At 45.4% G+C, this 15,416-nt stretch overlaps 1 protein-coding gene across 2 annotated transcripts in view; it reads left to right on the forward strand.

The window, feature by feature from the left end:
- The window catches only part of FBXW4 (F-box and WD repeat domain containing 4), a 60,416-nt gene that overhangs the window by 44,130 nt on the left and 870 nt on the right, over nt 1-15,416 (forward strand). The window contains exons 6-8 of one of the 2 annotated variants that reach the window (XM_015632959.2): nt 2,436-2,501; nt 14,834-14,974; nt 15,130-15,271. In XM_015632959.2, the coding sequence (XP_015488445.1) occupies nt 2,436-2,501; nt 14,834-14,974; nt 15,130-15,271 (349 nt within the window). The remainder of the gene's footprint in view (nt 1-2,435; nt 2,502-14,833; nt 14,975-15,129; nt 15,272-15,416) is intronic. The other variant, XM_015632960.2, reaches the window with a different exon arrangement.

Here is a 15,416-nt window from a genome sequence, read left to right on the forward strand (position 1 = left end):
TTTTTTTTTTTTTTTTTTTTTTTTTTTTTTTTTTGTCTGAGGGGTGAGGGGTAAGGACCAAGGAGAGAAAGCTGAAGTCCAGAACTGTCAGCATGAGGGAGGATTAGACCTAGCTGTTCCTCCCACTTTTTTCTCCCTGTTGGTGTGCCTCCTTGGTAATTTAGACCTGTGGCAACCATCAAAGCCTTGTGCATACCTTCTGCACAAAGGGGGTCTGTCTCCCACGTGAGGGTGTTCTCTGCTGGGACAGAGTCAGTTTGTCCCCCAAAAGAAAGATCTTAAAAACCCAATTGCCTGCTTGACTGACTCCCTGACTGCTATTATGTTTCTAACCACAGTAATTGACTTTAGTAGTTATTAATGGATTATGACTGGGGAGGGGGGACAAAACCCAACACCTAGCTTTGTAGCAGAGGGACCTCATGTCCAAAGTGCTGCTTTCCAGACATGGGGCTTGACCAACAAGCTGTCAAAGTGGGTGTCTTTGGCTTTTTTTCCTCTGAGATGGGTGACACTGGGAAAAAGGGAAATGGTCCTTGCTGTCCTGGAATATGGTAGAGAGAAGGCAGGCATTGAGCAGAAACCATGTTTCCAAAGATGAAATGCTGCACACTTTCTTAATTGATCCTGGTGGCTGCTGCACAGCAGCAGGAATTGGATTTTCCATAGATTCTCAGACTCTGGTCAAGGATTTACATGGGGAAAAGTAATGTGAGCACACTGCAGCACCTGTAGGGACAGTCCAGTGCTGCAGGTGCTTTGGCTGATTGCATGTGCACTGTGAATGAACCTGGAATTTTGCACATATGACATCGTGGTTGGAGACACTTTGAAATAGCTTTAGTTCTGCAGGCCTTTTCTAACCTAAAGGGCAGCTAAGGGTCACAGAACTTGTGGGCACCTCCAGGTATGTGAATTTAGGTGGAAGGATAGAGTAAGCACAGAAGAGAGCCTTGGTAGCTGAAGCCCTTTCTATGTTCTTGTAGCTCTTTGAAATGGTTTAATGTTATCTGCTTTGCCTCTTTTGCAGAGTGTTTTGTCAGTGCTGCTTTGGCCTTATGGTTTGGAGAAGCTAGTTGCTCAGCTAAACCACAGAGACAGGAGTAGAAGGAGTCCTGAGTTTCAATCTTGCTTCCATCTGGTCCTTCTCTGGCTTTGATTGAGTTGAGCCTGTGTTTACCACTTGGCTGCTGAGTGCTTTCTTACAGCAGCAGTAGTGCTTCTCACAGAAGTCAAAGATGCTGCAAGAATTCATTCCTGGTGCAGTAGCAGCTTGCAGACACCTTGACTTCCAAAGAAAGAATGTTGTCAAGGATCAAAGAAATGTTTAAAAACTGCTTTAACTGCTATTTTTACAATCATGACATTGTTTTCTTATTTTACTTTCATCTTTCAGCTGCCAGCCCTGTGTCATACTGCAAAAGTTCTTCAGGCGAAGTGTAGAGATGGCTTTTATTTAAAGTAAATTCCATTTCCTGTATTGATGCTATCCTTGTTGCATTGACTTAAACATAGTTTTGGCATTTTATTCTTGGTAATAAATATGGCTTTGTGAGAGGTCATTTGTAACTTACTTAGAAGTCCTTGTATGAGCTGCTTCCTCTTATTTGGACTGAGAATGGGAAGCTGGCACAAAACAAGCCGTGTGGTTTGGAGAGCACAGCACCCATGCTCCTGATGTTTGATTTTAAGAATTTATTATGTCTTATGAACTAGCATGAGGCCAGTGGCTATCAGGTGATCTGTGGTGCCAGCATGTGCAGCAGGGGCATAGCATTGCCAAGAGGACTTTGGAATGGACTCTGTTGGAGGGTGTAAACTGAGCCAAATATTGCTGCAGGAGAAGTGTACTGCCTCTAACAGAGTGTCTGAGCACTGGGGAGGGCAACCTGATCCAGCTTTGAAATTGGCCCTTCTTTGAGCAGGCTGGACCAGAGACCTATATTCTATGATTCTTCAGGTCTGTGATGCTGTAGCCAGTTCATGATTGTACTCAGAAGCTGCCAACAAACCGAAGTGAGACGTGAAGTAGGAAATAACAGTAAATTTTCCATGGAGTTTTTCTGCAGCTTATAGCACTGACTGTGTGTGAAACATACTGTGTACTGTACTGACTAATTTGATAATGTTTATAGCTCTTCCTGTTTAGGTTTTCGCTTTGTATTTACTAATACATCTTTATGTCCTGCCAATTCTCTGCAGTTGTGACCTGCTGCATCTGGGGAAGCTCAGCTAGTGAGAGTCTTGCAGCAGCTCTCCCTTTGTTGCTGCCTGTTCCTTGTGAAGTGTCGTGGGACATGCTAAAATCATTTTGACCCAGAATTCAAAGTCTGTCTTGTAACCTGTTTTTCTCTGTCTTGTTCATGCAGTTTCTTCAGAACATGAGGATTAGTAAGTGTTTTTTATTTGTTTCTTTTTTTTTTTTTTTTTAACAGCTCATTTGTGACAGGGACAGCCTGCTGTGGACACACCTCACCTCTGAGAATCTGGGACCTTGAGAGGTGAGTGAGCTTCCAGGTTACAGGGAGGGACTTGACAAGAAAAGTGAATAACAATACAATATTGGAAATGCTGCAAATGAGTATCATTCCTTTTGTCAGTGTAGGCAAGGGGTGATAGAAGATGAGATGTCTTGTGGAGTGGGGGACAAAGGAAACTGGTGTGGAAAGGCATATGTAGGGGGTGGTTCTGGTTCACTAACTTGGCTTTTCTTCTCAGCTTTTCCAGTTGATGGCACAGCCATCCTGGTTTCTTCCTATTACCTGTATACAAAATATCAAAATATCCCCATTACCCTCCTTTTCATCTGTCTCTGTTCATGCCTCAGCCAGAGGAGGTGAGGAAGGTGATCCTTATCCTCCCATTCACCCACTTCTCTGTGGTGCTGAGAAGTCACCTTGTCCTGGCTGGCAATTCCAGTAGCTCAAAGAGGTGAGGTGTGGCAACAGGTTATCTGTGGAAATGACTTAGGCACATTGTCTTCTCTTTGTCCTAATAAGCACTGAGGAGGTTAATTGCTGTGGCCTCTGATTTGGGGTCTTTGAGTAGTTCCTGTTCCATGAAGGTGCTGACCTTAGCAACTGGGGAAATGTTCTCAAATCTTGATGTGAGACTCAACTGCTGACAAATTTGAAGCTCTCAGCCTGGGGGTCTTAGTGTAGTGATGGACAGATAGCAAATATTTCACAGGATTATTGGAACGGCAGCCCTGCCTTCCAGGACCAGGATGCTCTGGGTAGGAGTGGCACAGCCCAGATTATCCAAAGGAGTGCTGTCAGGATTGAGGTGAGCAATGGCAGAAGGAGCCTGAGGGATTTCAGTAGAGCTGTACTTGGGGAAAGGAGGTAGAGGAGGACTGGTGTGGACACAGGGTAGGTCTGAGACCAATTGCCTTCTAATCTGTAATTTAAATAGTTTAAATTGTTTAAATCAACTGTATCAAAACAAATTAAAACCAGCTGTTTTTTCTCTGAAGTAACAAAAATACTTTGCAACAATGTATCCTACAAAGGACAAGCTGGAGCAGGAAAGAGCACCATTGCATTTAGTTATGGTGCATGTTTCTTAGTGACCCATCCAGTGGTGCCTTTGGAGTACCCCAGAAAGACATAGGCTGTGCTGTGATACCCGTGCCCATCAAGTCTTCTGGCTGTTCTTGAATAGAGGCATCTGACAGGGGTGAGGAGATGGGCAACCCTCTCCCCCCTGCCCCAGCCTTTCTGACAGCCTTTCCCAAGGAAGCCTGAAGAGATAATAAAGCTGTGTAGAAAATAGGATTAAGGTAATGAACAAGCACAGCGGAGTTTGATCTTTCAATAACGTAAAAGCCTGAGTGACAGGCAAATAAAAAAGCCACAGCAACCTAGGCTGCTGGGCCTCTGTTGAAATGGCTAGAGTGTCAAACTTATTCTTCCCTCTTCACCTGTCACAGCTGGAATGCACCATGCCACTGGGTCTTTTCCTCTGCAGGGACCTGTGTGTGAGCTGGTAGACTCATCAACATGTGGGACTCTAGCATGTGAAGTTTGATGTCATCATTCATAGAAAGGGGGTACAGAGCTATCCTTCCAGGTCTTGACTCTCCATAAACTATTCATGTTCCCAGCAGAGCTTTGAATCCATCCTCAAAGGCTCCAGTGATTGTGAGAAGTGATCTTGCAGGGAATGCTGTCTGTTCCTTTGAGACTTTTGAATGTTGTCTCCCTGATCAGATTCCAGGAGTGAGAGTGTGACATGAAAATTTAAAATCTTAGAGCCACCCACAACTTAAAAACTCCTCCTGTGCTCAATGTGCCCTGATAACATCTGGCAGACAGAGCTGGGGCTTCTGAGTTAGCTGCTTATCCTGTTCTTGTGGCCACAAAAGGGCCCAGAGGCTGACCCACAGAGGCTGAATATGGCAAGGATATTATGGCTAAGAACAGAATCCAGGTAACTTCTGTCAAAAAAAATAAGGCAGGGTAGAATGATGTGTAAGGTGTGTTCTTGAAAACCAAAGGATCCTTAGCACCACTGAGGTGTTTAGTGCTGTCCAGGATCAGTTAGTTCAGTTAGGGGAGTTTTCTTTGCGTTGGGGGGTGAGTAAGTAACAGTACAACAGTTTTTGTGCCATTCTCTTCCATTGGGGTAGGTGGTCTTTTTACCCAGCAGCTGAGACCTGAAACGTGCTACAAAAGGATTTAAAGCTTAAATAACCTTTTGTGTACTGATCATCTTAATTCCAGGCCAGATAAGTCCTTGGCTGGTGCTTGTCACTGTTGGTCATGGTATGTTTTGTATTTATGACCTTCGCTGTTCTCTGACCCTCGGGCAGCCATTCTCATCCCTCCAAGAGGAAGGGGATAATATCTTCACCTGTAAATATGTCCTGTGCTTTGAAAAGGGTTTGGTCGGTTTTGGTGCAGAGGAAATTTTTAGTGGGGAAAGGAAACGCCTCTTGCTGCATCCCACTCCCACAACTGTCTTTCATTTCTGACTCTGCTGAGATGATGGTGTTGGATCAAAGCCACAACAGGCAGCAACAAGCAATTGTCAAGGGAGTCTAAAGCAGGGGAATGACTGCATAATGCCAAGACACTGTCTCTGATGGCTGAAATTCCAGCTGCTGCTACACCTGGCCCTGTCTCCTGTAATGAAGGAGGATTTAGATTTTTTTCTTATGCTTTTGAAGCAGGCTAGCTGCACTTCTGGAGGACATCTCTCACCCCACACATGCTACATTGTGCCATCTAATTGCTTTTAGATGTGGGGAAGTTGCTGTGCACTTATTCCCGCTCTGGATCAGGGTGTGTATGTGGAAGGCAGCTGTAAGTTCAGTGATTAGAGGCCTGCAAGGAGAATGGTGAGCAGTTATGGGCCACACAATACTAACCTGTGTTCTTGCATCAAGTATCAGGGCTTGCTGAATCCTTGTCCTCTTCCAAGTCCCTTTGTCCTTACTTTAGTGAAGGATATGATGGCAGCTGCCCCTCTTGCAGGTCAGGTTCCTTTGCTCACTTTTGCCTTTCTCTGTTCAGACTATCCTGTCTTGTTTGCCAGTGTGACTGTGTGGCTCAACAGAACAGCCACTTAATGGCAAGCAAGAGAGAAGGAAACCTTATTCAGGTGCTCCTCCTCTTTCTTCTTTCTATTGCCTTTCAGAGTTTAAACGCCTTGGAAGATGAGGGTCATGCAGCACTGACAGCTCCAAGGCCAGCATTTGTCATTTGCCTGCAGAGAACTGTTGCTTCCCATGTTATTGGGGTGGTGTTGCATGTCATTAGGAGACAAATGCCCCATCTCAAGGATGCTTCTCCATAAGATAGAATACTCCAGAGGTCTCTTTGCAGCAACTCTTGAAGCTATTCTGTGAAGCCTGACATTTGAAATGGACCAGTGATATGTCTCACATGGTAGTCTTCATGCTATAAACACTTTGAATGCACAGATCCTATTGTTTTTTCCTGTGACATGACATGCTGCAGGGCATGAGAGCTGTGAAAACTGAACCAAAGTTACCTGTGCCCTGCAAGCCACCCAAATCCTCTACCTTTTAAATATCCAGTCTTCGTCCAACTCCTCCTCCCTTTTGAAGGTGTTTTTGGCAGAGTGGGGATTTTGTTTGTTTGTTTTCTGGGGTTTTTTTGTTGGTTTTTTTTTAAGAGCCCTCTAATTTCTTGTTCGGTTTTTCTCCCTCTTCTGAGCCCTTTGAAAGTAGCTTTATGCCGTCACTGACACCAAACTGACACTTTGCGTTTCCCCACTTCTTATCCTTTATGGCAACAGATGTTGAAATTTTGTATCCCTTTTATCTGTCCCTCTTTGCCCTCTTCCTGTAATTAGGTTTCCCTTGTTAGCAGTACAAAGTGGCCCGGTTTGCTGCCTGGCCTTTTGAGCCATTGTGTCGGAGAACATTTTTTTCCTCCTCTTTCGGAAGAGTTCCTTCCCCCTTAAGTAATAGGCAGGGTGTGGGCCAGAGCTGTAGCTTTTTCTTGTTCCTTTGTTCTCCATTTATCTCTGCCACCTTTTTCAAAGGGATGGATAAAAAAAAAAAAATAGAGAGTGCATGGAAGGGGAAGTTACAGTGTTGCATTTCTTGACTGTCAGGCCCCCCTGCTCTTCAGGTGTTCAAGGCAGGTGCCTTTGATGTCTGCAGGTTTTGGGGAGGCGGGAGGTAGAGGATTCATGAGAGTGACTTGGGAGTGGAGGAGAAGGGAGATTCAGGTGTATGGATGGTGCTCTCAGCAGAGGGCTGGGGAGGAGTCTCAGGTTGCCAGGCAGCTGCTGAGCAGGTTAGTAATCTGTTCTGTCTATAGTGCTATTGCACAGTGCTCTTTCTTTCCAAGAGCTGGTGTGTTACCATCCTAAACAGCTGGCTTAAGTTTGCTGATGTGCTGCTACTCTATCTCTAATGTGTGTGGGTTCCTAGCTAGGTTACATCTGTCTGGGCCATGGAGGGGGCAAGAACTGAGTTACTGTCTTTTCAACTTCTGGCTGATGTTGATCTGCATCCATTTTGGTGGCTTTTCAGAGCCCATGGAGTTAAAATTTGTTCTTCCTGTACTGGTCTTAAACAGCAAGTGTAATTTGAGAGTTAAAGCATATAGCAATGAACATCCTGGTCAGCTGATCACTACTGATGATTTCCTGTTTAAATACAGTCCTTCTTGACTTTGTCTCCTACTGTGCTCCAGTTTTTTAATTGTGTGGAAGTAGATGAGTGAAATGAGAATCTTCAGTTCTAGTTCTTGGTTATAGTCTTGCTGAATGTTTTGAATTAAAATTTTTCAAGTAGAAGCTTGGCTCAAGGCTTCTTAGTGTTCTGCTCTTAAATAATTTCTATTGAAGAGCCTTCTCTCCACAGCTTTGAATTCCAAGGTTTATACAAGTTTGAGACCTTCTAATTTAATCACCAAAGGAGCTGTTGGGTGGAGGAAGCACATATATTCAGGACTGGAGTTGCTAGATCAAAAGGGAAGGTAACTGACTCCAAGAAGTGTGGGGAGTCTGTTTCACCCAGGCATTTAAACTGAATTTATCCAGTCACAGAGAAGTGGGTGCATATGTCTAGGAGGAGAGACAAGCAATAGTAAATATCATGTCACTGATAGCAGTTTCACAGGATTTGGGGAGCAGAAGAATAAATGCAGTAGATGTGGATTACTCTTTCTGGTCCTGCTTTTCTATAGATTCATATGGCAGGCATCTTTTTTTGCCAAGGAAACTCCTCCAGGTTTTGTGGGAAAGGGGCTCCCTATTCCTTTCAAACTTACATTTTTTTCTCAGCATCTCTGTCTTGGCTGAACACAGTTTTAAATCACAATGACCAATCCAGACCTTGAGATCTTGAGTGTTGTTGGAAGCGGGACACCAGGCCTATGGCCAGCTTGACCTCATTCTGGAGAAAGCTTGCTGCTGCAGGGAGCCTCTTAAGTGGTGATTTCTTGGATGATTGTCCCTTTTAGAAGACTTTGTTGTGTTCAGAACTCTGTCTTCTGTCTATAATGGATAGCTTCAGTCTTGTCTGTGCAATGTATTCCCATGGTATGTATGTTTTCTCAAAACTGAGGCCTCGCTGTTCTTTACTGATTTTTGGTTGAGTTTTGGTTTTTGTAACACTGTGTTTCTGAACTCTTCTCACGTAAGCTGGGCATCTTCTGCCTTCTTTTTGTTTAAGAGGGCTTTGGTCCATCTTAGCCTAAATGTAAAATCATTGTAAGAGGAGAAACATACAGGTGTTTATCCTAGATACTTTCTTCCCCATGGCAGTCTTGGCCCTGTCTCACTAGAAAGGACCATGAGGCCAAACTCCTGCCTTTTGGATATGTGCATGTTCAGGGCATGCTGTGGCCTTTGAACCCTTGTTCAGGCATATTTATGACAAGTTTACAAGGCCCTGAACAATCAGAGAGCATGGGTGGGGGCTGGACACTCCAAGCACATCAATCAGTTTCATCCCTCTGAGCCAAAGCAAAAGTAATCTTTATTTTTCCCTGGGTTGAGAGAGAATCAACAGAGGCAAGAGAGAAGAATGGGAAGGAGTGAATGAGGAACCCCCTCTGTCACTGGCTAGTGGTAGCTCATTTAAACAGATGGCTTTGTTTTGATTTGTACTCTCCATTTTTTTGTCTCCCCACTAAAGGAGACCTGCAGAGCTCTGTCCAGAAAGGGAGCAATACAGCCGCCTGTTCCCACACAAGTGGGGCGAAAGGCGAGAGGCTTTGAGAATTCCCTGCTTCTTTTCCTCGCCTCCCTCTTTTTCTCTTCCTCCAAGAAATCACAGTTTGAGAATTCCCCCCTACTCCTCCCGTTGGAAAGAAAGACAGAGAAGACATTCTTGACATTCTTTGCAGAGAAAAGGGGTTAAATGTCTGAATTTGGGGGTCACCATGTTATACAAATTGCAATCTAATCGTTTTTACAAGAACACACGTGTGGTAAGAAAAGGAGCCATGGACAAGAAAGAAAAGGGGATAGACAACCTTTTTTGTCCTATCTTTTTTTTTTCCCTTCAAGGTTTTGGACTATTGTCATGTCCTGTCTCTCTCCCCTCCTCACCCCCGAGAGGGAGAACATTGGTTTTATAGTTAAATTGGTTCGTAAAGCAGAAGGGCTTGGTGCCATTTCTGTTTGTTTTCCCAAATAAAAGCCCCAGCAGGGTCTCTTTTGCACCGTTGTGGCTTTATTTGAAGAAACTGGCTTTTTCCCATAGCCCAGTGTGTCAGTTTATCCTCTGAACTTAACCTTACGGGAACCCGAACAACAAAAACTCACAGGGTCCCAGAGCTGGAAAGGTAAAGAAATTGTATCTTTTTATTGGACCATTTAAAACGTGTGTGGGCCAATTCAGAGAAAGCAGAAGAAAAGAAGGCAAAACTCCCTCTTCTGTCTCTCCCCTCTACACAATCTCAGACCGTCGTTGGTGTCTTTCCCCCCTACTGCCTCGAGTCCCTTCAGCTGCACTGAGGAATCAGAGAGGGGCATTTGCCCTGAAAATCACTTGAAACAGCATCTCTGAGCCATTTCTCTTGGAGGTGCTCCCTCAAAATTCCCCAAGCCAATCCCACACCTCCCTGCAGGAATTAGTAGCCAGGTCTAAATGCAGGGGCAGCTTTGGGGTAGGATAGAAGAATAACTTCAACAAGGATCTGTGTTTTTCCCTATGTACAATACAGATGTTATTCGGTCAAGCCTTTCCCTTCTTAGCATAAGTTGCTGCATCCCCTCAAATGCCTCAGCTGCTATTGCAAAGCACCTGGAAGAGACAGCAGCTCAGCTCTTCCCTTTGGTTTTGGTGTGCTCTCCTAATTGGGTGACTGAAATTGTGCAAATGCTGCACTTGGGATAATTATTTTTAAATATATTTGTTTTCCTTTCCCTGTTTGATACTCAAACCAAATATGCCAATGTTTGGAACTGAACAGGGTTCTTTATATGTTTTTTTTTTTTAAAGTATATGCTTCCCACCTGTTGTTCCAAATAGTTATTGGGGCTGAAATTTTGGTTTAGAGCTCTGTTTGGTTTCTGAATAGTCATCTGCTTATGTGCAATAGATTCTCCTCTTTGATGGATGATCACAGTTCACAGATGGGGATTCCAGAGCAAATGAATTGTCCTCAGTTTTGCACATCTGTTTTCAACAGATGTTCAAAATACAGCAGTTTCCTAGAGTTTGCACAGTTATATAATACATCAGTTCTAGTGAATTGGGGTCACCAGAAATTGAGGGTAGGGAGAAAAATGTTGTTTCATCCCAGCTTTTGGAATGTAGTTCTTGTGTACTGGTGACAGCTTGGCAAGATCTTCAGCAAATGGGCAGGTTCCAGGAAGGTAGATGCTGACTTCTTTAGGACTCTGACTATCAGAAAGATCTCAGGGAGATCTTGAGCTTTTATGGCCATACAAATAGTTTCAATGGCCTGGGAGGCTGTATATAATTTTAACTTGGTGAAACAACATCCCATGGGTTATCCGGAAAGTAACCATCTGGGCTCTGCCATGACTGATTTTATTCTGTTTTCATATTAGTGATTGAGAAAGACTAGAACTTGAAGTGTTTTTAAAAAGAAGAACAATAACTTAAAGAAACCAGCCTGTTTCTTCCCTTCACTTTTTTTCCAGGCTGCTGTCTTCTGGAGATATCAGGAGAACTACGCTCATGGCTAAATTTCTTGCATGGAATGGAAAGAGTGAAATGTGGAAATCCTGAATAAATATCTGATTTTGAAAGTAATTTTAAAAAGTCTTGAAGAACTTAGAAATTGATTAGGATAAATCAAAGGATTCTCTATAGTATCTGAACAAAATGCCTTTCATTGTTGGACTTACCAGTTGGATACATTTACCAGGCACATGGACTTTGTTTAAACATCTTGTTCTATCACCAAGGAGTCTGGAGCCTAGTGCTAACACAGCTTTCCTGTGCTAAGGATGAAATAGGCTGCTGGATTTGCTCTGGCTGTGTTCCTTGTGGGCTGGTACTGGATTACTGCCAATATTATTCAGTTTGTCTAGATGCTTAACAGGAAGTATGAAAAATTAGGAATATTATGAGATTCCTTGACAGTGGAGGCCTACCTCTGTGTTTGTTGGTGCCACATTGGCCCATATGGTTTGTGGTTAAAGTACTGAAATTGATAGCTCTTGCTCTAGACTGGTCTTTCCAGAAAACTTGCACTGTTGTATTTGTGATTCTGCCTCACAGAGCTCCACTGGTTGTTTCTGTTGGTGCCACCCAGCACTGAGACTGAACATGGGCACTATCTGGCCCAGGCTGTTCAGTACAAAGACAAAGAAAGCTCCAGCCATCTGCACAGGTAACTACCTGGCTTGCCTGAAGACCTGGGAGCGAAACAGCTACTTGCTACTGCTGGAGGGCCATGGCAGGGTGGGAAGATGGTGTGGCCCTTCCATGTTTGGTCTTGATTGGTCTTCACAGACACTTCCTGCCTAAAACCTTCACAGCCTGTAACAAAGGCAGGGCCTCTAAAGTACTGATGATCAGCCTACCTGGTATTTGGAAGGTGTGTAGGTTTCTTGCTGTGTTTGGCTGGTGCTGGTGAAAAAGATCCAAGATACCTATGCCGTCTCATTCTGTCCCTCATGGAGAAGGTATCTTCTGTCCCTCTAAGTTGTTAGAAACCACTGGTGATGTGCTGGTGTAGCTGCTGCTATTCTGTTGCCTGTTCCTGGGTTGTCTTGATCCTTTATGGGTTATTATTATAAGGATTGGCTGTGGGTTATTATAAGGATTATGGGTTATTATTATAAGGATTGGCTGTGGGTTTTCCTCCCAAGAAAGGGGAGGCTGTTCAGTTATAAGGTTTGAGGGAAGGGAGTATTTGGGATAACCAAGAGTAGACAATTTGTGGGCACTAAGTTGTTATCCCAGGACTGGAGGAGTTGTGGTGGCAGAATTTCCTTCCCAGCATGGCTCAGCATGGCTGTGTATGCTGCAGGCACATAGAGCTACTCTGGTATGGTGACAGCTGTCCAGAGACACCTTAATCTGCTTGATAAAGGGGAAATACTAATTGTGCTCTGCATCTTTTTTCACCTTAAGTATAATACCCATGCCAGAACACATGGGTGTTTTGTCTGTGTGCCCAGTGTACAGCACAGTAAATTTTCCCCTGGTGCCAGATGGTTAAATGCTTCATTGTAGCAATTACCACATTGCCTGTGTAAATTGCCAAAGAGCTGCTCCTGATTCCAGGGACTGCAGCTCCCACCTGAGAGCTGCTTTGGCTGACCTGTCCTTGGGCCAGGAGAACCAAACTGATTAACAAACTGGCAAAGCAAAGTTTACTTTGCTGCAGTAACTTGCAAGTATGTGTGCTTATTTTATGCCTACAGAGAAAAGCCAATCCTTTTCTTTTCTCCTCCCTTTTTTTGTTGCCTTTTCTTTCATTTTTGTTGCCTGGGATGGAAAGGTAAGTGGAGGGAGAAAATCTGGTGTCACTCTGTTGAAGTGCTTGGGTACCACTGTAGTGGAGTGAAGGCATGAAGAAAAACTGTGAGTGAAGCACCTGGGTGGTGCTTAGGGTCCAAGCTGCTGGTGCTGCCTAGGGCTTGCTGGGGTAGCTCACCTCTTGGGGGTAACTCCTTGTTCCTGCCTGAGCAACTGGCATAAGACTCTGTCAGTTGGGCAGCCTAGCCCCTTATGCATCTCACATGTAGTCCAAGGATTCTTGCCTGGGAGAGCAGCTGACTCCTCATACCTCTGTTGTATGTCTTATAACTCTGGGCCATGCATACATCTTGTAGGATGAAGAAGGTTTAGCAGAAGCCTCGATAAGGGCTGTGTGCATGTCCATTTGTCCTGCTGGCTTTGCAGAATGGGAGATGGAGGGGATCTGTGTGCCTGGAAGGGCAGGGGAGTGCCAGAGCACTCATGTCCATCCATGTCTCACCCCACGGTGGATCTGATGACCCATCTGTGCCAACCAAACCCCATTGCTCTTGTTCATGGTGGTCAAACCATGAGTGCTTCAACCTCTCAACCCACAGACAGGTGCAGAATTGCGGCTGGCTTGTATTGCAAGTAACCTTCCAAGGGTTAATGTATTGTGAGAAGGTTGCAAAGGGCTGAAGCCTGGAATCCCCTCGATCCCTTGCCTGGAGAAACACAAAGTCCAATAAGCCAGCACCCCTGGATTCGTGTTGGGGGGGATTAATTCATGCACTTGATGTTAAAGCTTGTCCGAGAGGTTTGCATGGGGGGGCCATTGCTAGGGCTGGTTGGCCTCTCTAAATGGTTGCTAGGGCCCTGGCATCAAGGTCCAATGTAGCTGCCCACAGCCACGGTCACGGAGGGAATTACACAGCCACAAAGAAATTGTTATTCTACATAATCTGCTCTTTGGAGAGTGACTGTGGGGAAACAGGCTGGCCCCAGCATGCCGCCAGCTCTGTGATCATAGAAGCGTGCTGGCTGCAAAGATCGGCCAGGGCTCGCCTTCTGATCTGGGGACACCAGGGCTCGAGGCGCTAATCTGCTTTATCAGCGATTTCTCTCTCCTGACACAAAGGTGTTTACTTGTTTTAACATCTCCCAGGACTCTATTTCTCCTTTTGTGTGGTCTTTATCCCCCGACGAGGGCTTTAGCCCAGATTACAGACAGAATTAAGGCATTTGGCCGTGTGCCTCAGAACTGTGTGATGCTGGATCAAGGAGCAGAATGTAACAAAATAATGGAGGGAGATGCTGAGAGTGACCCCACTGTGGGATCTGTGCTGTTGGCTTTCAGGACTGCTTCATTGTCCTGAGAACCAGGAGGCTGTTGGAGAGGGGTGGCCATGCTGCAGAGTTTGAAAAGCAGGTGCTTCAAGTTTTATTGTGTCCAGCATTTTTGATGTAGAGAGTGTGAGGAGAAGGAAAAAAAGGAGGGTTTGCAATAGGTGGCCATTTCAAGCAGCTGGGCAGATTGTCCACTCCATTCCCAAGAGTGTGTCATGTCTGAGTATCACTGGCTGCTGCAGCAGGTGGAATGACACTAGGACAGGCTGTGCCATGCACCTGATGGAATTCCATGTGACCCAGGGAAGGGGCTCAAGCTCCTTCTTGAAGTCTGGCAGGGTACCATCCACCTGGTGAGCTGCTGGTTTTGCACATGAACAAGTAGCAGAGTGATACCACCACAAAGCACCCAGCACAGAGTTTCATCGAGATCTTGCTTTTGCTCTTTCACTGCAAGCAAGGAATTAAAAAGGAGGAAAGGGTCAAACAAAAGAGAAAAATCTAGCCTTTGGAAGATCATCTGCAGAGCATCACTGGGGTGTTGCTTTTGACCTATCACATTCAGCCCCAGATATGGTGTTTGTAAGGTGGTGTAATTGGAGTGGGTTGAGAAGAACAGCCATGACAAACTGGGTTGGGAGAGTCTGATTTGCCTCTGGATCTGTGCTGTGTGTCAAAGATCTAGGGGAATACTCCAGTGGACATTATTTCGGAGGACAGAGTATGGGATGGGATTGAATAGGTAAATGGCTCTTGCCGTTTGGGGTCTGACTAAGCTGGGAGTTGTTTCCTATGGAAGTGGAGCCATATAATTCAGAATACTGGTCACTTCTCCCAGGGAAAAGGATCCCATTCTGCTGGGGCTCAGCTGCACCTGTACCTTGGCTCTTCCTCTTTCAGCTGAGACTCCTGCTGGTCACCCTTCATGACGCCCTTCATGGTTAGTGGCCCAACCAGTAGCAGAAGCTGGGAGTGGAAAACTGCAGGCTTTTGTATTCCATTATATCACAGAAATGAGATCTGGAAGACTTCTGTGACACCATCTCTGCTCTGGCCAGCTGAACTGGAAGGACTTTTTGCTCTGAATGACTCTTCTCCTAATGTGTTTCATTGCAGTGGTCAGCTGTTGACCTGTTTAGGGACCGACTTCCACCGTGGAGCTGGAGTTCTGGATGTGTTCTACGAAACGCCCTCCCTTCTCCTTTCTTGTGGGTATGACACCTATATCCGCTACTGGGACATACGGACCAGCACCAGGTGAGCCTGCCCTGCTTGCCTGGGGCCGAGGCAAGGCTCCTGGACTGTCCTTGTGCAGTGTCTGGGAACTCAGCTGCCACTGGATTAACTCCTTCAGGCAAAGTGGATGGAGGAGTGGAGGCTCAGCCCTGCTCTGGTTTGTGTTGCCCTTGCAGGAAGTGTGTCCAGGAGTGGGAAGAGCCCCATGACAGTGCCCTGTACTGCATAAGGAGTGATAAGAACCATATGATTGCCAGCGGCTCTTCCTACTATGGTGTGGTGCGCCTCTGGGATAAACGGCAGACTCGGTGCCTGCAGGTGAGCACTCCTGGGAGACTGGCAGCAGCAGAGCTTCTCAGCTGTTCTCTGGCAGCCCAGTGCACATGTCTCATGGGAAAAAGAAAGAGGGACTGCTGGGCTGTCTTTGGGGCTAGTCCACCATGGCAAACCTAACCTATGTGCA

This window comes from Parus major, chromosome 6, assembly GCF_001522545.3.
Source record: "Parus major isolate Abel chromosome 6, Parus_major1.1, whole genome shotgun sequence".
Classification (NCBI taxonomy): Eukaryota; Metazoa; Chordata; class Aves; order Passeriformes; family Paridae; genus Parus; species Parus major.